The sequence below is a fragment of the Atractosteus spatula genome, chromosome 1, assembly GCF_055471065.1.
Source record: "Atractosteus spatula isolate fAtrSpa1 chromosome 1, fAtrSpa1.hap1, whole genome shotgun sequence".
NCBI lineage: Eukaryota > Metazoa > Chordata > Actinopteri > Semionotiformes > Lepisosteidae > Atractosteus > Atractosteus spatula.
The window spans coordinates 37,155,407-37,179,192 of record NC_142706.1 but is presented as its reverse complement, the minus strand read 5'-3'; the positions used below and the strand labels follow the sequence as shown (position 1 = coordinate 37,179,192).

The 23,786-nt window shown below is 36.6% G+C and overlaps 1 protein-coding gene across 2 annotated transcripts; it reads right to left on the bottom strand.

Moving 5' to 3' along the window:
• Positions 1-2,437: 2,437 nt before the first annotated feature.
• evc (EvC ciliary complex subunit 1) lies at positions 2,438-23,775 on the bottom strand. 2 transcript variants are annotated; one of them, XM_088921290.1, is made up of 21 exons: positions 23,244-23,775; positions 22,140-22,259; positions 21,115-21,198; positions 19,317-19,543; positions 18,718-18,802; positions 17,311-17,409; positions 16,731-16,868; positions 16,271-16,429; positions 15,410-15,626; positions 14,937-15,085; positions 13,377-13,475; positions 12,183-12,395; positions 11,404-11,513; positions 9,444-9,663; positions 8,915-9,121; positions 7,575-7,719; positions 6,495-6,597; positions 5,481-5,607; positions 3,868-3,958; positions 3,439-3,544; positions 2,438-2,703 (listed from the first exon to the last, which is right to left on the bottom strand). In XM_088921290.1, exons 1-21 carry the CDS (start codon positions 23,424-23,426, stop codon positions 2,604-2,606), a joined length of 2,982 nt encoding a protein of 993 aa, XP_088777416.1. In that variant the 5' UTR covers positions 23,427-23,775; the 3' UTR covers positions 2,438-2,603. The 2 variants fall into 2 exon arrangements, with proteins under 2 accessions (XP_088777416.1, XP_088777490.1); XM_088921364.1 differs by having other exon boundaries at positions 22,140-22,253; positions 23,244-23,548.
• Positions 23,776-23,786: the final 11 nt, after the last annotated feature.

Below are 23,786 nucleotides of genomic sequence, written 5' to 3'. Positions count from 1 at the left end.
TTTGTAGTCTGTCTTTTCTTTCTGTGCATACAGTACCGATGTAATAGTATGGATTTGCCATACGCTCTCTTCTGCGATACTGTTCCTGATATTGATACATAAAACCGAAAACACAAGTGACAGTTATTTTCAGTTATCTCACAAATACACATTCCAGCCATTTAGCAAGTACATACTGGTTTCACCTGACTAGGACGTACTGTAGTTCTTAAATGTTTTGACTATTTTTACAGTAGGTGAGGGTACTGGAGATTTCCATTTTTATTTAACATTAAAGAGGCTTTTCCAGGTTTATTAATGCTATATTTTTTTAGGATACAGTGCCTTAAAAGGTATTCAGGTCCTTCCTAGGGAAAGTTTACAGAATGATACATAAACATTTTTTAAACTTTTTTCAAAACCTGAACACACAAACTGAAGACTTTCAAGGGTAAGTTACTGTAAATTACAGTAAATGTGGGCAAAAACTTTAAACAAAATGTCATTTGTTGATTGCATAAGTGTTCAGTGCCTTGCTGTGCTTGGGGGGGCTGGGTTCACTTCCAGGAGTGCTATCTGTATGGAGTTTGTATGTTTTTCCCATGTTTGTGTGGGTTTTCACTGGGTGCTCTGGTTTCCTCTCAGGATCCACTGGTAGGTTAATTGACTTCTGGCAAAATTGGCACCGGTGTGTGCGTCTGCCAGTTTGTGCCCTGCAATGGAATGTCATCCTATTTAGGGTTTTTCCTGCCTTGTGCCTCTTGCTTGCCAGGATAGGCTGTCCCTGCAACTCAGAATTAGATAAAGTGCTTAGAAAATGGATGGTTACACAACTATTTAGACCCATGGACTGAATATTTGATGGAAACACCTATGACAGAATTTATGGCCACCATTCTTTTTGGATAAGTCTCTACCACCCTTTGGGTTGGTTGGGTGAAATTGTTGCCCATTATTCTTGGAACGTTTGCTCAAGCTCTCTTACGTTGCTGTGGGATCACTTACTGTATGGACATCAGTTTTCACATCTTTCCTCACATTCTTAGTAAACTAGAAGCTCAAGCACGATGATAACCTGAAGCGCACTTCAATTCACTTTCAAAAAAGTAAAGGGAATGAAAAATCTGTTTTCTTAGTTGTCCAATACAAACTCCAGAGCTCAGTCCAATAGAATATTTGTGGTTTAAGCTAAAGAAACAGAATTCAGAAGCGCAGTACACAGGTGCACCTCATCTGAAGGGCTTGGAAAAGTTCTGCATGGAGAAATGGTGCAAAACCTGAATCTGCTAAAAGAAGTGAAGTGCCTTCTACATTATCAAAGTGAAAAGAAGATCAACAAAATACCGAGCTGGGGGTAAAGTTTTTGAATATTAGAAAAAATATACCACGACTTTGGACATATTTGTTTCTACAATATCTGATGACTGGATAGTCTTGGACTTTTCATGCTTTCAAATTATTTATGGGACAAATAGTGAATGCACATTTAGCGCTTCTTTTTTTTGCTAATCCCAGCTGGAAGTTATATTGTATTGAGGGCATGAAAAAAAACTTGTAACCAAGTGTAAATATTGTTGCAAGTGTAGAGGTCATGGTACAACTGTATAAAGTCACAACAATTGCTCTTCATTAAATTACAAGAGTGGAATCTCTTTAACAGAAATTCTAAAATTGGTCAACCCAAATAACTATTTCAAAAAGCAGCATAAAGGGGCACACCAATTTAAAATTATACATGTACAGCAGGTGCTAAACTGAGAATGAAACACTACAGTGTAAACTTTTACTTGTCCAAAACATACTGATTTAAGCAAAGGAGCACCTTTGATTTCAATTTTAGATATCTAATCCAAGCACTTGTTTACTCTCACCACCAAGAAAAAAGAACCCTTTTGTTTTGTTTTTTTGCCATTTGCACTATGGCGGTGTGCTGGCTACCACAGAACATTTTCTGCATAAATAAAATAAAAGCCACTTTATTAAATGGCTCTGTGTACAATATACTGTATTGCATGTCTACAGACATATCCTCAGCTTACTTGAAAAACATCCACTTATATACTTATAAAATCACAATCATTTCTGAAATGTTGAGCAGAAAAAAAAACAATCTGCTCTTAAATCCAGCTTTACATATTCAACATGTATATTGGTCACTGATTCTTTGGCAGGACCAAGTCAATATTGTCCTCGCAATACACTGCACACACTCAAACATTGTAATATGTGACATTAGCAGCAGATGGCGCTAAATCTCTTGACTGGCATGTATGAGCACAGCTGAAGATTCTTTGCTCCATCTGGTAATGGTTAGAATAAAATATGGCAAAAACATAGATATAAAATGACTTGGCACCATATATCATAAAGTTAAAAAATACTTTAGTGGAGCAAGACAGAATGTCAACTGGTATATATATCTGAACAAAATCATTTTAGAAGCTACAACACTTCTGACTTATTTTAGAGAGCATTTGTTGCAGAGTAAGAGCATACAACCTACAAGGTACAGTATTCTGTAAATGTATCAACAGGACATTTCAGAAAATACAAATATGCTTTCCTTAAGCACAGAAACCTACTGTACAGAAACTTTATGTCTGTACATGGAATTGTATTAATGCTTATTTGCTGTTTGAATATATTTTTTCAGACTCAGTTTTTCCTTTTCTCTTCATTTTCTTCTTATCCTCAAAAAGGTCCAGATGAAAACCCTGTTCATACCTAAACAGGACAACAAAAGAATACCAATCAAAATAGTGACATCTGATTTCAATTCTTAGAAATCTACAGTATAGTTAGCAGACAAACGTAAATGGACATTGAGAATGAACACTCCCCTATTTATATTTTGGTTCATTTTTTAAATTTTCTTCTAGTTTATATTACGATAAGTCAATATCCCACGATGTCAATTTGGATATATTTTATATGAATGCAGAAGGGGTACTATTCAGATACTGTCCTGAACCAATGTTTCAAAGTCTCGGTTTCCTGCAACTCTATACTTTGGTAATGTGAATTCAAACTGACCTAACACCCGAAATGGAAATAAATAAATGAAGTGTATCATAAATATTTTGTTTCCTCTCTATAGTGTGTGCACTACCTTTAGTGGAGTTTATTCATGTTTTGTAATTCTAATCAGACAATACTTTTTGTATATTTTTTAACAAAGCTTTGAAAGCTGAGTACTTGATTCTCGTTTTCTATAGTTTTTTCATTGATATTAGGCATCGTGGCATTTCATACCACATGTTTCTGTTACCACATATAAATATATTATTAATATTGCACATTACCTGGTTAATTGGAAACATTAGCTACTGTACAGAAGAGGAAACTAGTTTAAGATATACTCTTAATCACTTTTAAAAACACAATAAACTTCAACCAAGCAAATAAACACCTTTTGTAGAGATTTGGAGTTATCACAGGTCTAAGAATCACATACAGTACCTGGGGAGGTCTGAGCTTTCCCTTTGGTGAGAGCTGTCACACTGGCTACAGCTGCTTTCTTCATTCAGGAGTGAAGACCTTTTCTTTCCTAGTGGCTGTTCATCATCTGTGTGTGTGGGAGGAAGGAAATGATGACACACTGGTTATATTTCTTCCTCACAATGTAATAAAATGGAAAAAGCATAACACTCAACATTATTTATGCAGCAGAACAGAAAATTACCAAGAACATGTACAGTAATGAAGAGAACAATTTACCTCAAAAAGTTACAGGATAATCAGAGGGGTTAATTCTTACGCAGATAATAATTTAAGGCTCCTGAAGGAGGAGGAGAAATACAGTAAGCTAAACTTTCAAACAGTTCTTAAGATCTAAATAATTCTTAAGGCTGTGACTGTAATAAAGTGAACTTTAGTCAAGGTGCCTACCACTGTGCTTGTCCTTTCTCAGAGAATCTGCCCCTGGCAGGGACACTCTAGCCAAAGCAGCAAGATGAGCAACGAAGGTCTCTTCTGCTTCCTGTCAAACAAGTCATTAAAGAAAGAGAAAGGTATGCTTCTGAATGTCCACTTAAACATTTTGAGTGACTTTAAAGTACCAAATGACTGCCAATCTTTTCTGTCATAAAACCTCAAATATAGCCTATTGAAGGGCCTTTGTATTTCGACAAAAGAGGCAGAAACAATGGGAATTTTATGAAGTAAACTGCTACATCAAGAGCTCAAGGAAAATAAATGAATATCTGTATCATTATACCAGTACAATAGTGTATATGACATGGACTATATATTATATTTATCACAGTCCAAAACTGTAATTTAGGTTCCATCTACAGTATCTATTCTCAAAACCCCTGACCCTTGGAATTAGTTTGCTCACTCTTCTCCCCACCTTTGTTACATTTCCATCCATGTTTTCATGCTGAGGAAGCCATAAGTGTACTATATGATACTGAGCATCAAAAGAAATGTATCACTCTAATTTTTAATGTACTGTATGGTTTCAGAAAAAAAAGTAAAGATTTTGTATATTAAGTGTTTTTGGTGGCATTTCATATACTTGAGTGACTTTAAATGCTGCATAAGCACTAAATCAGCGAGGCAGCTGATTGGGAACAGGAAGGTTTAACCCATTCAATGCCAAGCCTAGTGTAAACACAGAAAGGAAGCAATATGGCCTCCTAATCAAAAGGACCATGTGCCATCAGTATGCTGGAGGCTTAGAGTAGGCCACAACATGCTAGACATAACACCTCTCTCAGACATCATCAGATCATCATCAGATAATTGTTATGCCTGGGCAGGATTGTCTAGTCAGGTTGTCGTTAATGATGGCAACCTTACTGCACAGCACTACTTTGCTCATTTCCATTTAACCTCACGTGCTGCCTTTCCTGTGGGCTCGCTTGTCCTGCTGTCCTTCATGTTGCGCTAGTACCAAAGCCTTTCTTGCAAAATTAGAAAAATTATACTGTAGATGCCCTGCGTGCTAGGCCTGTCATTTCTGTACAATAAAATGTCTGCACCTGCTACAAAGGATGGTCATTTTTCTGATATATTAGAACTGCATCACAGAGTCTTTTGATGTGCACGGATATGCAATTAGTTGTTGTATTAAGTTGTATAATTTCAACATCTTTGTGCTGTGAATCTTTGTGTACCGTATTAACACATTACATATCTGTTACATTATCTCTCTATATTTTGGAGATGGTGACCGAGATTAACATTCTGCAACACTAACATTTTTTCACCACTGTTCATTTTATAATTCTAGGTTTGGCTGTTTAAAAATGTTCCACAAAATGTGTACCTTAAACTTACCACTTATTTTATCATTTTGAATTTCTAACTTAAATAACTGCTGCTGGCTTATTATATACACCCAAGTCTGAAGTAGTTGCCAATTAACTTCTCTCCATACGTACAGTACATCGATACATGTGGATCTTGTCTTTCACATAATTCAGGCCCTATCTGAGATCCCTAACACATGACAACCCACAACAGAAATTCTGGCAATCTGTTGATACTTGCTTTACCTGAAGTTTTCCACAAAGGTGTTTCTCCATATGATCAAGAACAGATTTCTTTTGCTGTAATATCTCAAAAGCTGAATCAAGGTCCGAGTCATACTGAGTAACCATTTTCTTCTTTTGAATTTCAACTCTGCAGTGGGGAAGGAAGAGGATGCTGAGTCATTTACAGCTCACAATGATAAAGACAGAAATCAGATCTCCAAGTCTTCACCCTTGACTGAAATTGCTGGAAGGTTCATTTTAGGTCCTTGATAACAATTACCAGCCCATATATTATTTTTTTTCATGACAGGGCCAGAATTTTACAAAAAACATTAAACATTTGGTACTGTTGTGAAGTGAAATTTGCACAAAATGTAATTAATAATTGAAAAGGATATTTTTAAAACTGTAGGAAGAAATTTTACATTGCAAAGAATGAACTACAGTATGCTTTGAATGTGAGCAAACAATTGATGCTTATTTATAATACACTGCCTTCAAAAAAAGAAACTGTGAAAAAAGCATTACTGAAAGAGTGAATGTACTTCTTAGACTAATCCATCTGTCTTTTGTCAGTTTTATTACATCTGAACATCCTGAATGTGTCCTATAAATGATGTAGTTAAGTGCGCAGATGTAGTTTTTGTGACTTTTTAAGTGGTTTGCAACAGCTTTCTGGGCTATTCCAGTTTGAGGCACACCCAGAGCTTGATTACACTCATCACTGAATTACTGTGGCACCATTATATATGGAACAGACGCTTTTCTGTTTGGAATGTACAGTATAGTTGTTCAACGTGGCTTCTAAAACATCATGCAGTCAATACAAGTGTTCCAATGAATAAAGGAAAAAAAAGTCTGTGCAATATTTGTTATACAATTTCCACAGATTATTTTTGGGTCAGTATATGATCTACAGTAGAATGTGTGCCTTCATCACTGAGAAAGAAAGACCTGCAATTTTTCAGCCATTAAAAACGTTACAGTTATAAATGAGATTTAACTTAGATAAATGTATATTATTACTTATTGTACCTCTGATAAAACTCGGTTGAAGTAGGCTTTTTACTCCAGTTGGCAAGCTCCTTTTGAAGACATTTTCTTAGGTGGATTTGATTTTGTGTATTGTCATGTGTATCTAAAATAAAGAAAGATTAACTGAAAAGCAACTCTAAAGATGAAACAATTAAACTAAAAATAAACTTCAAACCAGTGTTACAGGTCATATTAAGTATCACTTTCGTTATACTGACATTTTCTTATTTCCTTTCCATAACATAATATACAGAAGTATAGTACAGCCTGAGAAAAGAATTCTGAATTAATCTTAAGACTCTCTTTTTATCTATATACCGTACTCTGTATATATAATTAATTCTTGCACATCTGACCCATTCCAAATCAAGACCTACTGTAAATGTGCCCAAAGAACATGACAGTCAATATTTGTAGCACATATTTATTAGCACTTATTTAAATTGACATTAGTTGGAAGAATATACTGCCTCCAAGGTTATTTCTGTACTAATACTACGAGAGAAACCAATATTTCCACACTTATTACAAGTATGAATATACCTCAGGGCTGGATTAAATCCAATTGTAAATGTCAACTTGAATTTCTGTCCCTGACAGTATTCATTTTGAAAATATTGAATCTTGTTATAAGGGAAAAATGTAAAACTTCATAATATTACAAATTTTACTTCTTTATCATTGCTTATCTTTTGAAATTGTATTACACAAGTGCCTGTGCAGCCCAAAAGGAATTAATTTACATCAAAAAGATTACAAAATAAAGAATCTAGAATGATGAGCTACAGTACAAAGGGTCAAGCAGAGGTTTGTTCCATGATGAAAAGCAAAGATATAAAAGAAAAACTTTCAGCTGTGGAGCCTTCTTCCGATGCGACTCCTTACTTTCTACTTTTCAGTGTGGAATTAACTTGTAACTTGTTCGTTTTAAATGAAACACTGATACTCAGATCTATGAGCAAAGATTTTGGTTTGACTGCAAGACAGCAAAATGGGAGATCTGTCAAGAGAAATGATTTTAAAAAGATCCAGTTTTTATCTGACTTAAGGATATCAGGAAACTAAAAAAAAATAATTTACCTCCTATACACTGGAGACGCTGTTGTCTCTCCTGCTCCAAGGCTTCTGTGATGTTCTGTATCTGCGCGTAGTATTTACGGATGATTGTACTAACAGACTCTCTGGTCACGTATACACTCTCTGTAGCAGCCTCTGTTAACTGATGCTACAAAAATACAATTACTGTATGTTGACCAATGCTTACTTAAAGGTCTTAAAGTTCATAAGAAAAGTCATTAAAAAGTAGGAAATCCCGACTATATGACTAAACCTTGTTTCATTTGGGAATGACTCACAGAAACAGCATACTTATTTATAGCATTTGTAATGCCTTCTGGAGCTGTTCTGAAACAAAGAAACAAACTGTACAAAGCATATACAAAGTAAAACATTTCAAAACTAGCACTGGTAGCATTTACAGACTATGCTTCCGTACATTTAACCTTGAGTTGCAGCAATATTTTTTCTGAAATTGTGCATATAACAGCAAGTATCCGACTGCAGTGACAGAGGACATCCTCCGATACAAAACCGGATAATTTCATTTTAATCTGCAATTAATTTCCACCATTAGATGTAGCAAATTGAAATGACTCGCGCCTGAGAACAGTAATTACCTAGGGAAGAAAAAAAACAACTTTTTAAACATTAGATCTTCATTTGTAATCGAGAGCTGAAGGAAAATATGTAAACAGAAAGGACTCTTCTCAATCAAGGTTCTGTACAGTGTATTAACCAATTTGTTCAGTATGAAAAAATGAAAAGTGAAAGTGCCAAAGAAGGGAAACCAGAGAAAGTGTAGTTCTTTGGGTCATGCAAAATAAAGTTTTTTACTCTATTTGCCGGTGACAACCTTCATGTCAAAATGGTATAATTAGCCTTACTATTACCAAACATTGGTAAACAAACACGTTTTAGACTGTGGAGCCTTCTTCAGGTGTGAGAGAGACAGGGCAGTAGGCAAAGGTAAAGTAGCGGGAGAACAAAGGTTGGGAGGGAGGAGGAGTGAGAGGCGGGAGCAGGGGACAGAAAGAGAGGCCAATCAAGAGGTGTTAAGTCAGAATGGGTGCAGAGAGGTGTGAAATGAAACTTCCAATGAATGGAGAAAATTTAAAAGAACAGTAGTCTGTCGTTAAGGGAAGGGAGAAGGTGTGATCCTAGCTGCAGAGATCCTAGCTGCACCTTCTCCTGAATTCCTTTCTTAAGGAACAACTGACATTACATGCTGCTAAACAGCAGGCCTCTTCAGTAAGAAAACCCTTCCGATAAGAAGGCAAGCCTCTGTATTTTGAGACGATTGCTGGTATTTAATGCTAAGGAACTAGTTTACTAACGATATTATGTGGAAGAGAAAAGACTACCTTCCAATGTTCATTTTCCTGAAGATCTGGGGGGGCCGCCTGCTGGCGTGCGTTCTGAGCCAGGGCGTGGCCGATCACGAGCGCTGCGTGCTCCTGGATCAGCTCTGTTGCTGCGGAGAGCTCGGAGAGGAACTCCTGCTGGAACTCCAGTCGGATCAGCTGGCTTTCCTGCACCAGCCGCCTCTCCGCCTCAGTCCCGACGCTTTCCTTAGAAAGATGGAGAGGAGAAGGAGACAGTGTTTACGAGCCTAACTAGGACTGCTCGGCACCACATTCCAGGATGCTGCTGCAGTCAGCTGACTGATCGCTCTGTGGAATTACCACTTGTTTCGGTCATTTGTAAACAACCAGATAGGTGCTGTAGCTTATTTTGGCACTTTTGTACTGAAATCTATGAGATAGTACAGTCTGTAGTTGGCTTACTCTAAACCACTTTAAAACCTCACAACACACATACCAGATTTTTCTTTTGTTTTGACACATATTAATACGACAACTCAACACAAAAATATATATGAAGCAGTACTACCTTAGATGGACCCTTTGGTACATTAATGTGTTGTTGTTGCTTGACGCAGTCCTCTGTTTCCAGTCCTTTTGTGAACTCCAGCCTGGTTTCATTCAGTAAGGTCTTCAACTTTGACAGCCTCATTTCTTTCAGTACCCTCAATCTGAACTGTCTTGCAGCAAATTGCCTATTAACTGCTCTCAGCAATAGCAAATGCTTCATTTCAATCAATTTCTCTGTGCTATCAGGAGTACAGAAAAAAACAGAAACAGAAATGAATAGGTTCATACTAACACAATCAATCTTTGAGATATTGAAACTAATATGTAACAGCTGGCAAACAATCACTTTCACAAAATAATATCTACCTACAACTTGGTAGACATATGACAAGAAAGGGTTGCAAGCATTTCCAAAAAACAAAACTAGAAGCACTCCCATAAACTGGGAGAAAAAAGCAGAAATTAAAACATTATTCATTTCAGAATCAGGGATTCAGACATTTTTTAAACAAATTACCAACAATGAACAAAACCACTGATATAATGGCTTCAAGGTCCCTTTAATTGTGCATAAAATTCAAATTCCAGCTATGTGCTCTCATAAAAGCAGTGCTGTTCTAAAACAGGGGGCAATTTTAAAACTATATAAAACTCTCTTGGGTGTAAATTAGTAATATTTTTTTATTTTCTAAGACACGTTATAACAACCACAGGAGGGCTCTCTAGTACTTCCTTTTAAACACCACAGAAAAAGGAGAACCAATGTAAAACGAACAAAATACTCTTTTTCACTACTAAAAACAAATTTAGAAAAAAAATCACAGAACCTTCATTCTCTTGTAATCTAAAACCTAGCCTGCGTATAGCTTGCTTTGGGAAAAGAGTGTGGCTGTAAGAGGTTTAGGGAATGTAAAGAATGATGGAGAGTGACTAGGATGGAGCTGTGCCGAGAGGAAAACTCATGGTACTGCTGCCTCACAGCACTTGGGAGCAATGTTTCCTCTAAGCTGTGCGCACGCACACAGGTTATGAAATCAGAGCACATAGGAAATTGAATTGCGCAGAAAAAATTATATTCCCCCAAAAATATGATAATAATAAAACAAACATGGTCGTCAATTGAAAAATGCTAAACTGAACACATGAGACTGGCAGCGAGAGGCCCAACTTGGCTGTGTGCATTATTTTTGCTACTCGATAATCGATATCTATGCTCTTGTAGTCTCGTACCTCACTGCTCACGCTCGCTCGGCACTCAGTCTCTATGAGTGGGCTGGTTAAATCGCTGTCCCAGTCTTTTGGATCTCTATGCTTCTATGAGAATGAGTATATTAACAACTTGAAATTTTGCGCACACAGGCCATTAAAAATTAGACGGAACACTGCTTGGGACCTGGCTTCCATCATGGACTGAAATGCTTTTTTGTGTGGACTTTGCTCATTCTCCCCATGTCCATGTGGATTTTCTATGTGCTGCATTTTCTTCTCACCTCCCGGAGACATACAGGTTAGTTTAACTGGTGTCTCTACATTGCCCCCATGTGCTTGTACTGTACATGTCTACACACTGCAGAAGACTGACATCCAAGCCAGACAGGAGTCCTATCAACTATTCTACGCTTACAGGACAGGCTCTGGGTCACGTTTTCCCAATAATGAATGAATGGAGACAGACAACCTGACCTGTGGGACATTATGCAAACAAATTCAGCCTTTAAAAGTTACCCTTTTTTTAACTTTCAATAAGAAATGGACCATTTCAAATACATTTGCTATCTCATACTGTACCTCTTGGATATAATTTTAGACATAATTTCACATGTGCATGTTATCAATTTCACCTCATCAGCTCTGGCTCAGGAATTGATTCTGCAAATAAACTAGACGGAAAGCAGTTCAATAAATATACATGAGGTACTGTAGTTTGAAGAAAGGTGATTAAAATTAAAGTGCCTTTCATGATGACTTTCTCGCCTCACCCGTTATGCGGACCCTGTTGTCGAGCCAAAGTCCCATGGAGAAGCTTCTGCTGCTGCTCTGTCAGGTGCTTCAGAGTCACTCTGGCTAGTGCTTCCTCTTCACACCAAGTCTGGACAGACCAATTCAAGGACGAGCAACAAATCAGTCATAGCACTCCTGCACAGCCCGCACATATTGTCAGTGCCTAAATGATGGGCAGCTGTTGCTAAATGGTGGATTCCATGTGAATCTTAGATGTGTTGTGGACTATTGTCTTGATTCTACAATTCCACTGGAACTGCTGAACCAACCGCAGTGTATTAGTTAAATCAAGGCATTTTTCTTTGCTAAAGTATTGTGTGCACTCTTAGCAGTGCCATACATGAATTTGGGACAACCACTGCTTTCCAGATAATGATGAGACATTTCTCCTCCTTGCGAAAAATATCCGTAAAAATGGTTTGAGGGACATAAGAGACTCCAGGTTACTCTAGCATCGCAATCCTGTTTTATACTAAATACGTGAATAAATAATTACTGGTCATTCAGCAAAATTACCTTTGGCACATCTACATATTGACATTAAATCATGTTTTGCATTTCTGTGTAGAGATTAATTTAAAAGGTAATTTCTCGTTTTAGCTTTGATCAGGATTAAGCATCAATTATCATGCGATACTGACCATTCACTGTGCTGGACAGAGGCACACAATGAGTCTACTGCTTATGTACTCCGCCACTTAATTCCTGTTACTTTATTGCCCTGTGGTCTCCAAAGTGTTGAAGTTACTGTATGTACCTGCTTCTCTTGCTCCAGATGCTGATTAAGTACTTCCAAATTGTGGTTTGCATGAGCTTCTTCAGTTGGTAAGTGGAGACTCAGATCGTGACTGGCTTCTTGCCTCAGCAGATCACATTTATCCAGAGGGAGCTGTGTTTGATTTGGCAGGGCTCCCAGAAATAGCTCCTTCACTATATCCACCAGCTTCTGGGAGGCAGAGAAATGTAACTTCTAAATAAAAAAAAAAGATGGAAAGGAAATAAACAACACCGTTACCATTATTTAAAAAAAACAAACTTTAATTCCAAAACTTTTGTATTGATATATTCTTAAATATGCTGACAATACATCCCTAGTTAGCATATTAAAGGACCCAGTATATCATTTTAACTCAATCTACTGTAAATAATTACTAAATTGTGTAATGACGTCTCTTTAAATTAAATGTTTTGAAAACAAATAGACCCCTCATTGACTTTATACAAAAATGCAGCCACCTCCAACACACTATAATAAACGGTCAGACAGTAGAGGTTGCCGATGATTGCAAGTACTTGGGACTGGTCATTAACAAAAACCTAAGGTGGGACAAACGTTGTGAGATCATTTATAAAATGGCCAGCACAGATGTTTTTTCCTTCGGAAGCTCAGCTTCTGTAAGGTACACAGAACTCTTTGAACACTTTTCTACAAGTCATTTATTGAAAGTGTTTTGATATACTGTCTTACTGGTTGGTATGGCAGCATCCGTACTGCAAATTGTAATAGACTGGGGAAAAATAGTGAACACCAGAAGCAAAATAATTGGTCAATCAGATCAACATAAATGCCCTTTACAGAGGGATACAGGGAAGGTTAAGAGAGCAGTATGTGATGGAAAATGGAAATCGACAATTAGGAAATTGTTCATCCCCTCTGCAATCTCATTCTTAAATAATTATTTTGTTTCCTGTTGTCTTGAATTATGTTAGTGATGTTTGTTTTTGTTGTGTTGTCATGGTAGACTTTGCAAATTTAACATTGCAAATAATAAAACTTGAATTGGAAAACTAGGAACTAATGGGTCTGAAAATTCAAAGCACTGCTGGAAACTATTCTTTTTTCAGCTCATCTGTCACCAGAGTGGGTTTATTTTCTTTATACAGTACTTCCCGCCCTGAAATACACCTGGACTAGTGTGCACTAATTTTGCTTGCGATAAGTGAGGCACACCTTCCACAGGTCACAGGCTGCTTCAGTTATCCTCATATCTTGTTTGTCTTCCAGTTCACAGCAGTCTTTCCTCTGTTTCACCAATAAATCGTGGTAAGCCTAAAAAAACAAAATCAATAAAATAAGCAGTATCACAATACGGGTAGCAAGGTGGGTTCAATTGGGGCCCTGGGTTCAATTCTGGACCTGGGGTGCTATCTGTGGGGAGTTTGCTTGTTCTCCTCGCGTTTATATGGGTTTCCTCTGGGTGCTCTGCTTTTCCTCTCCTAGTCCAAATACTGGTAGGTTAACTGGCTTCTGGGAACATTGGCCCTGGTGTGAGTGTGTGCGTGTGCTGTGTGTGCCCTGTGATGGACTGGCATCCCATCCAGCGTGTTTCCTGCCTTGTGCCTGTTGTTTGCTGGAATAGAGTCCCCTGGTCCCGTTCCCCACGATCGTGTATTTGATGAAGTGGTTATAAAAAATGGGTAGATGATGTTTTAATATAACAGAACAATCATAAGTTCTACAAAAAAATGGAAAGAAAGCAGTTCAGAACAGTGAATTCTAAATGTATTTGAAAGAGGTCAATTTAATGCTGAAAAGTGAACCCGAATTAAAGTTAACTGTAAAGCACAGTGTTGCAAAGTCACAGACACCTGAAGAAGGCTCTGCTGCTTTTTTTCTTCTCATCCTGATTTTAACCACTACCTGTTCCTTAGCAGAACACAGCTTTGCACAGCTGCCTTCTCTAACCTCGTTATTTGTAAACCGGCTCTGTTATTTGGTTTGTTTGCAAACCTTACATTTAACAGCAGAGAAACTGTACAGTAAATATACTGTATTTTCAGCAAATGTAATATTATTAGGTGGTGCAGAATTAAATATGAACGTAATATTCATCCGTGGCATTGATGGAGGACTACAGAGAAAAGGAAAATTTCGAACATCCAGTCAAATTTAAACAAGGGAGACAACTGGAGCACCTAGAGGAAACCCACACAACCACAATGGAGAGAACCGGCTAATGGCATAGCAGGCCTGACTCAACCCAGGACTGTAAATTGTGGAGGATATATTTTTAGAGATACTGTAAATGTTCAGCTTTCATGCCCTGGCTTAACAATACTGGCGCACTGATGATCACAAAATGTGAACCTAAGCACTGGGTTAGAACCTGTAGTTTTATGTAGTTATAACTGTATGAGGTGACAAGAGCATTGTGACTTTAAGAGCAATGTGACTTTTAAGATGCCAACCTCCTCTATATTCACTCCAGATGTCTTTTCTCAATAGGGGAACAAATGGAAATGATTTATTAAAAAAAAGGTAAGAGGGACTCGGTTTGGAGAACATTTTTTTTTGTACTGGAGGCTAAAATCCTATGACAATTGTACCAATGCTACTGGTCGCAATAGCTCTAGTTAATGCTATGTTCTGCACTACGCTCTCTACAAACATCAAACCAGTGGAAGACTTTGAGTCTGTTACAAGAGGAAATGGAAATGCTGCTACTTTTTCACAGCATCTTTGATTGGGTAATTTTGAATCAAAAACAGACAACCAGAAAAGGAGACCAACCTTTATAAATTCTTTGGGATCTATAGTTTGTTGAATGTTGTGCTGAATGTGCTGTCTCTCCTTTGTTTGGATCTTTTTGAGTTTCTTTCTTCTGGTATCAACTTTCTTTGTAATTTCATTGACAAGATCTTTCGTCTGCTTCACGCACTCTTGCCAATAAAGAAAAAGCAAGCAATAGATTCTGACCAGCAATACAAAGTAAGGAACTAATTCATAACTGACCTGTTCAATGATGTCACTGTGTCAAGTCAAGAAATTTAAAGCTCACATCTGAGGACTCATTGCCAATGATATCTTGCCTTTGAAAAACTGAAACTAAAAGTTAAAAATGCAGCAAATTCTATGTTTTCCAAATCAGTGGCACATCAATACCAAAACGTAGTAGTGGAAGAAAGGCAATATATACAAGTTCCAGTAAAAACGCAAGAGGCTTTGTGCTGCAGTACAGAAAACATCAAAAGCATTCGCCTTACCATCGGTAGCTTGTTGAACTTCCTCTTTGAATCTGCACTGCAGATCTGAGAGGATTCTCTCCATTTCATGAAAGCTTAATTCTCCATCACTCGTGAGATGCTCCAAGACCTTTGCTGTACATTTTAACCTAGAGACTGCTTCTTGTTTTAAGAGCCACAACTTTGATTCAAGTGTGCATGTGGTGTATTCCCACCAAGTCACTTTCTCTTGAATATTCTGGAAATTAACAAACAAGTAAGCAAACAGGTATCTCCTTATTAAAAATACAAGCAATAATCCAGATATCATTAAGTCGGTTGTTTTTCCTTCCCTAGATAGGTTTGATCAAAACGAATACATTCTTTTGCATGTTACATAAACATCATCATTCAATTGATTGGCTGGGACTGCCACTTTGACCAGACTTTCAAACACATGGTGGAGAGCTAGAACTGTCTCTTGAAAATGCCCCATTACCTATAAATATGATTAATCGATATCCTGTTCCCATCTTTCAATATTTTAAACTCCCCCTTTTAACACAGAATCACTCACACAGCAGCATCTTGGAACTTTCATCCCAGTGGTGGTGGTTTTAATAGCCTCAATATCCCTCCCTCAGCCATGTAAATTAAAGCCACACTGGTATCTGACGTTGTTCATTTACTAACTAGTCAGTACCACTGGGTTACTCGACAATAATGCAAAGTTTTCATTTTGTCTGCTTTTAAGCAACATTGGAAGTGAATAGCTACAAAAACTATAGATACAGAAAAGCCTTTTTTACTTAAAGCTCTGGCAATTACATTTTGATCATTATCAATTAACAAGAAATAAAATGAAAAGTAGCCCTGTATGGACTAGGTCAATGTTTAATGTACCCTCATGTCTGAATACTGGGACTCATTCAGCAGGTTCTCCATTAGCAGAAGGCTCTCAATTAGACTTCGTGTCATTCTGTCCACCAGATCACTGGGAAGCGAGGACTTGCTTTGGAGGTGTTGGCAGAGGCTTTCAATCTGTCTGTTAAAACCCAGAATCTGCGGTAAAAAGTCATTACATCTCACGATCAAAAAAGTGACAAAGAAATGTACAGTACACTGAAATGAAATTAGCATTGTTAAATCTGCTCCAACTCCATCGTCACAAAGCTCATTTGGGATCACATGTACTGATTTGTTTTAAGAAATGTTTCTAATAAAGGACAAATGACTCTTCTTCCTCTAACTGGATCAAAACTGAACTAAGAATGGACATGTTTAATTGCCAAATGTTAACACATGTAAAAGCTGCACACTAGAATCCAAATTCAAAAGGTAAAAAATAAAGGTAGATAGATACCATTTGGATCTCACACTCCAGTTTGTCTTTTCCATTTCTCTCCATCTCTTCTAGTGTACAATGAGGGGTATCAGGGTCTTCATTTCGTTCAGTATTTGACAGCTTTAATGAAGGGTGTTTTTGCAGTGCATCCAATTCCTGTTCACAATGAGTATGTCACAAAAATCAACTATTATTAAATATAAAATTAAAAGAAGCAAAGATTTAGTACAGGTCTTTTTTCAAATGAAACTTGAAGGAAAATACAAGATTCATGCAGTATTTGTATAAATATTGGCAACACAACTCCAGACCACAGTGTTTAAAAAACAACATGTTTCAAAAACGTTGTTTTCAGAGAGGCAGGAATAGTGAAGTTATACAGAACAATACTCAAAATAATATTGTCCTGCTCATAAAATCAAAATGTAAAATCAACAGCACACACTGACTTGATAAATGTTTGAATGACTCAAAGTTAAATTGGACATCACTATGATATTACTGAGAGTAGCTTCACATTGCTGTAACATTAATAGGTTAATCCCTTATACTCAGAAACCATTGTCACCAGTCCTTTTGTCATTGAATTGATACTCACCCTTTCTTGCATTTGAAGACATCTTTTGTGGAAGGCATCGTCAATTATCTCTTTCCGCAACCAAGCATTTAAAAGAATTTGGAGAACTTGAAGGAAAACCTAAAAGAGATGTGTCTTAATTAGTCTGTATAAAAAAGGGGTGTTAAACAACTTTATAAACACAACTCACAAGAGGGTAGCCCACCCAATGCAACTGATTTTGCTATATTGTATTGATGGACAAGCTTGCATTTAATAATGGTAATGAACAGTATTCCATTCAATATTTAATATTTTTTTTCTTATTGTGTTCATACTGAAATGGTATTTATTGCCAATGTTATAGACCACGAAGCAGCCACTTAATTAAAAACAGCATGTTTGCCTAAGGAAACATTACTGAGATTAATTACCATGAAGAACATAATTAAGAAATTGTATAAACTGCACTAATTTATACAAGACTGGAGAACAACAACAAAGCTGGTGTTTATCCACCCCTACCATTAATATTCCAATAACATAACGGTATAGCTACTGTACACATATGCAGACTAGTTTTCATAACTTACTCCATTTTGACACTACAATGATAGAAAACGACACTATACTAACTCAGCAGTGTGCAGGATATTAGTTTGTGGCAAAAAGGATTACACGACCTTAATACTTTAAAGTCTTAAAAACAATGTGGTACTGTAGGTCTCTTCTTCCACATCCTGGACAAAAATGTCTAGCAGTTGCAGACTGTTTTATAATATAACGTTGCCTCTGATATCTTCATCCAAAGTGTTTAGTCTGCACCATAGTGGATGTTAAGGATAGCCAAGTAATATTGTGGGATTTTCTGATATTGACATTACTTGCTCTCTATGTTTCAAATTAACTTTTCAGCCTTGATGTGGGTGATAGTGGAAAATGTCGGTGATATGACTAATTTGATTTGATTTACATTATGACATATGATTATAATTTCTAACATTCTATAATATTTGAGAAATTACATTGAAGTTATTATTTGAGCTATTTTTGTACAAATATGATATTTGCAGATATGTGGGTAGCATTATTCTATACTTATCATGACATGAGCAGAATACTGCGAAACTTTTGTCACTTGTATTGAAGTGAAACAGACTCCAGCCATAATCCAGAGTTCTCAGCTCTATAGACATTCTACACTACAAAACCTATATTTTCTGCTGTATTTAAGACATGCGTGACAACTCACTTATGAGTAGAGTCAATGAAAAATGAAGCAGAATTCTGGGATTAAGGTATTAATTTTCCAAACAACAACTCAGGACATGTTTAAGAATACTTTGTATAAATGCTAAGATATTAAATTCTGACCATCACAGTCTGGGAAACTAACTATATTACACTCTAAAAACTGCTGGAAAATCAAAAAAGCCTAATTACACATACCATGTTTTTCTCTTCCCATAGTTCTGTTTCCAACTGCTCAGACTTTTGAATGCCCAAGCAGTAAAGACTTATCCTGGCATCAAATCTGAAACAACAAAAGATCAATAAAATGCACATTCCTTGAAACAACAGAATCTGTGATTTTATATTACCATATTAAATACTTAATAGTGTGAATTTCCCCAGGAGGAACTTCACTGACAGTATACTGTATGAAACGCCTCAAACATCAATTAATTTCACACACGCCTTAAACAGCTGTTGCAAGCATATTAATTTTGTTTTCCTGAAAGAATAAATGATATTCTACTGATGCTTGTGTAATAGCTGTAAAGCTAGTGCCAAATAGATAATTTGAATTACTTCATAAGCAAAAGAAAGAACTTTTGATAAATCACACATCTTAACTGGTGTGAGAGAAGTGAAAATTAAGACTTTAGGTTCAATGAATTCATTAATGTTATTGCAATGAAACTTAAAAAATATGTCTACTAACAGCAGTAGGCAAACTCTGAAGTAAAAAGGCAAACCAGCATATTAAAGAATTAAACTGATTTTAATTACATAATAAATTAGACCGATGGTGTATTTCTGCATACCCGGTGAAACTCAGTGTTTCTGGAAACCTGTTTACTTTGATGAACTTTTCATTCTGAAATGCCTTAGGCATTGGTGATGAAGATATGAATTGGCCACTATCATCTTCATTGTCTTGACTTAGTGACTCCAGGCTGGATGAGGAGGAATCTTCCTGCATCTGATTGGGCAACATTGGCAGTCTGGTGTTCTCATGCAAAGAAGGGTTAGAGGCTCCATCTGCTAATGGCTGGAATGATGAATACACACAAGTGTGATCAGTCTTGAAAAACAGACTCTGGGTAAATAACCTGAACATTACAGAGTAATTACAGACCTTTACACATTAATGAAAATGCTACACCTAAGGCTTCAAGGTTTAAAAACACTGATAAAGATATAAACATCTGTTTTCCTCACTTTCATTAAAAAATTAGTTTCGCTACCTTTAACATTTTCAACACTGTTTCGAATTAAACATATCTGATACTGATAATTTGCATTTTTTTAGATGTTTTAACATTTTGTTTATTATGAAAATATGTCTTTCTTTTATATTTTTTCTAATCTTCATATAACTTCAAGAACAATTACACAGTCTGGTTGATACGCCTTCATGTGCATCTCAATTTTTAAATGTGCTGCTTAAAATCGTTTTGCATAGTTATTCTGGTGACAAACACAAAAATTCCATTGCCAGGATCACAACACAAAGTAGTTTATTTGGAATGCAGGTTCAAGCCCGGACTATAGTGTTCACAAGTGTGATGGGATTCCCAATTCCCAATTCATCAATTTCCCTTCGGGATCAATAAAGTCTTATCTCTCATTCTCAAAACAGGAAATAGTGAGGCTTCAGATGACCACTGCATTGCTGTGCAATACGACCAATGGGACTTGCCAGGAGTCTGTGAGCCTGCAGTTATTAGTAAGAGACACGTTTCTATTTCATTATTACATTTGACTATTCCAGCCAATACTCTCCTGCAGGTAGTGTGAAAGTCAACTGTAATCTGGAAAACAGCAGATGAGTTTTGTAACCAATCTGCATTTAAGAGAAAAGTGTGAATGGTCCTCAATCTCTTGAGCTGTTTCAAAGATGGATGTAACAAGGCTGGCCATAGATTTCAGGTTTCCGATTAGGGGGTGTTTTATACAAAATAATTTAAAAATCCCAAAGCAGACAAAAGACAATTTTAATTCTACGCAAGAAAGGCACTAATAAGCTTGATGATGTTACTGGGTTGCAACCTTCCATAGGATTAAATGGCTGAGTAAAGTCTTATGGGGTTATGTCATAGTAAAATGCGGAAATTCTGTTAATTGAGTAAACTTTTTTTATTTAGGGTATACATTTTCACCTGTTATATCAAAGGGTTAATGAAATACATAATAAAAAATGTAAAGATTGCCCAATTCTTTCTGGACTACCTGGTTTTACTGGTTCAATATAAGTATTGCTTTTTACTGTTTTTTTTACGCATGAAAGACTCTGGCCAGTGTTCCACTTTTTCACATCTTAAAATAGTAACTGTGTGTATACCAAGTGAAAATCTGACTCCAAGGTTAAGAATAACAGCATGCCCTCTGATTACCTTCATAGCAGGAGAAACTAAAGGACTTGAACAAATAACAGAATGAGTCATCATACTCACTGTGGATGTGGGGGCTGGCGCTTTAACTTGTGGTACAACAGGCTGTGTGTGTATTTACAGTAGGTGTTTCTTAAAGGGTCTCACATGAAAACAAGATACCCCTGCAAGCAATTCTGCACATTCCTACAAGCTGTTTGCAAAGGAGATGTACAAGGTTAAGACTTACCCTGTATCGTTGGTTGATTGGATACACAACTTTTGCCTTCAAAGCAAAAGCGGCAACATCACTGTTTAAAGGCAGTTTTCTTTCCTGCATGAACACATACATCAACATAAACGTGTACAATCAAGCTAAAATCCTGCAGAAATACTGGAGAATGAGCAATGTTTGTCAGCTGTTTCTTTTTTTCTAATTTCACAGTCCTCACCTTGCTTCTCCCTAATATCTTACGCATATACAGTAGACTGATACTTTCCCTGACAAAATCCCTTTCCTGTTACAGAATAATAATTCAGTCAGGGCGAGACATGTTTGTGCACTATTATTAGTATTTTTAATGTCTCTGAGAAAATAGTAATTTTCTTACACAGTGCTGCAGGTGTGACTCTTGGGAATTAATCAAACAAGATTAATAAACATGTAATTCATTGACAAAAAAAATGAAGGAAAAACCAAAAGCAACTGTAGACTTGACTCAATGCATAATCTCTTATCTGTAATCTTCCTCATCCTCTAAAATAAGTGGATTTCTAAATAAAAACTAAATGACTATTGTGATACATCCTTTCTTCATTGATAATTTGACAAAGATGCAGATAAATTTAAACTGACTCTCTGCTCTCATTCTGAGATTCCAAACACTGCCCTTTCACACAATTTGTCAAAAGTCACAAATAAGAACAGCATTAATTTTCAATAATATATTTGTTTGTTATGTATTAATATTACTAAAATAGACTCTAGGGTATTTTTTTCTATCATGGCCTTAACTAGCTGTCACCAAATAATAATTTGCCTTTGAATTCTACTATTGTGTCTTGCTAGCTATTCTTTTTATTTTATGATTTGCTGTTTTTTTAATTTATCTACCATAAATCTCAATTTGACTAATGAGTTGGAAGTTTTCTGAGACGATCATTGAGAAACACAAGCACACGGTTTGTATTTAAAATAGCATCTTCATCCAAAACAAACATCCTTTCATTTGACATTTGTAAGTATTTCTGCTTGTTTTATTTCTGTTTACCTACCTTATTATTCAGGGTGGTATTCCGACATTGCTTTTTTTCGATACTAATACAGTCACTCTGATTGTCTTCTTTGTCCAAGTCATCTGTCTCAAAAAGTCTTTTGGCATCATATCCCTGAAACTACAATAAAAATAATATCACCCACATACAGGCATATAACATAATATAATTTAATTTCTTAATTATATTAACTGAATCAGGTTCAAGGTCAGGGTGACTTGGTGTCACGGTTCAATTCCAGATCTGGAGTGCTATCTGAATGGAGTTCTCATGGTCTCTCCATGTCTGTGTGGTCTACTGCAGTTTCCTCCCACAGTCCAAAGACATACTGGTAAGTTAGTTGGTTTCTGGGAAAACTGTCCCTGCCTGTGCTGTGAGGGACTTGTTTCCCAGCCAGGGTGTACCCTGCCTTGTACCTGTTGCTTGCCAGAACAATCTCTGATTCCCCTGTGACCCAGAATTGGAAGAAGAGGTTAGAAAATGGATGGATGTTCAAGGTTAAATAAAAATAAATCGAGGGTGGGACTTTTGAACTTGAGCAGACTGCTGCTTGAAATCATTTTCAAAAGTAGTGTTACCTCTTGTGAGAAAAATAAAGTAAATTTGGAGTGTTGATGTTTGATTTTGTAGGTTACATCAGTACTAACATAGCCATATCTGACAGGTCGGTATTCTTAATTTCTGACTATAAAGTTAAATCAAATTTACTCAGCATTTCATATTTTAACGGTTAATAACCCGATTCAATATTGAGGATGCTGTGCAAAACCCTGGGTCTTGTCAAATAGCATAATGTAAAAGATCAGAATATAAACAATTCGCAGTAGTTTTGCAAATAATCCTAGTTACAAAACGACATAGAACGCAAGTTAAACCAACTATGTGTTTGATACTGAAACAAGAAAAATAGACGCAAGAGTGATGGCATATAACTCTGGCCTGAATATTAAATAATACAATATTCCCCAAGGACACCTGGTTACTGTATGTGATAGACAGTGGGTGGTAAGGTCAAAAATATATTTAATGCATTTGATTCAGGCAATTAACTACATTACATACAAAGAATCAGTGAAAAAAGAAACAGTAAACAGTACACCCTACCTTTCTTTTCAATAGTAGAGGCTTCAGTAAAAACACGTAAAATAGGGTTGCTGTACTGATTCCAACAATCACTCCAAAAACGACGGCTACTGTTAGCAGCAGCGGACTTGGCAGCTGTAAGGACTCGACGAATTCAATAAAAACATCACTTGTACACCCTGTTAGCCCTTCCAAACCATCCATGTCAGGCTAGATGTGTTCCGTTTTCTCCATCCCACTCTTAAGGATTTCGCGTTTCTACGTTTCCCAAAGAGACTTCTCTACGGCCTCAAAACAACTGCAAGAATTTAAAAAAAAGTAACCTTCCTGTCCCTGCAATGCGGGTCTCTGTCCTGATGACTTCCTAAGTTCATAAAATGTCTGCGTATAAATCTTCAACAGATGGAAAAACTTCAAGCATACCACCCTAAGTGCAATTTAGTACAGTACCCCCTCAGACAGATCAAATGGATGCAAAATCGTGAAAGTAACCGATTTATACAGTGGTGCAAAAAAAGTAAATAGAAACACCAACTACTCATTAACTACAACCTCCAGTAGTTT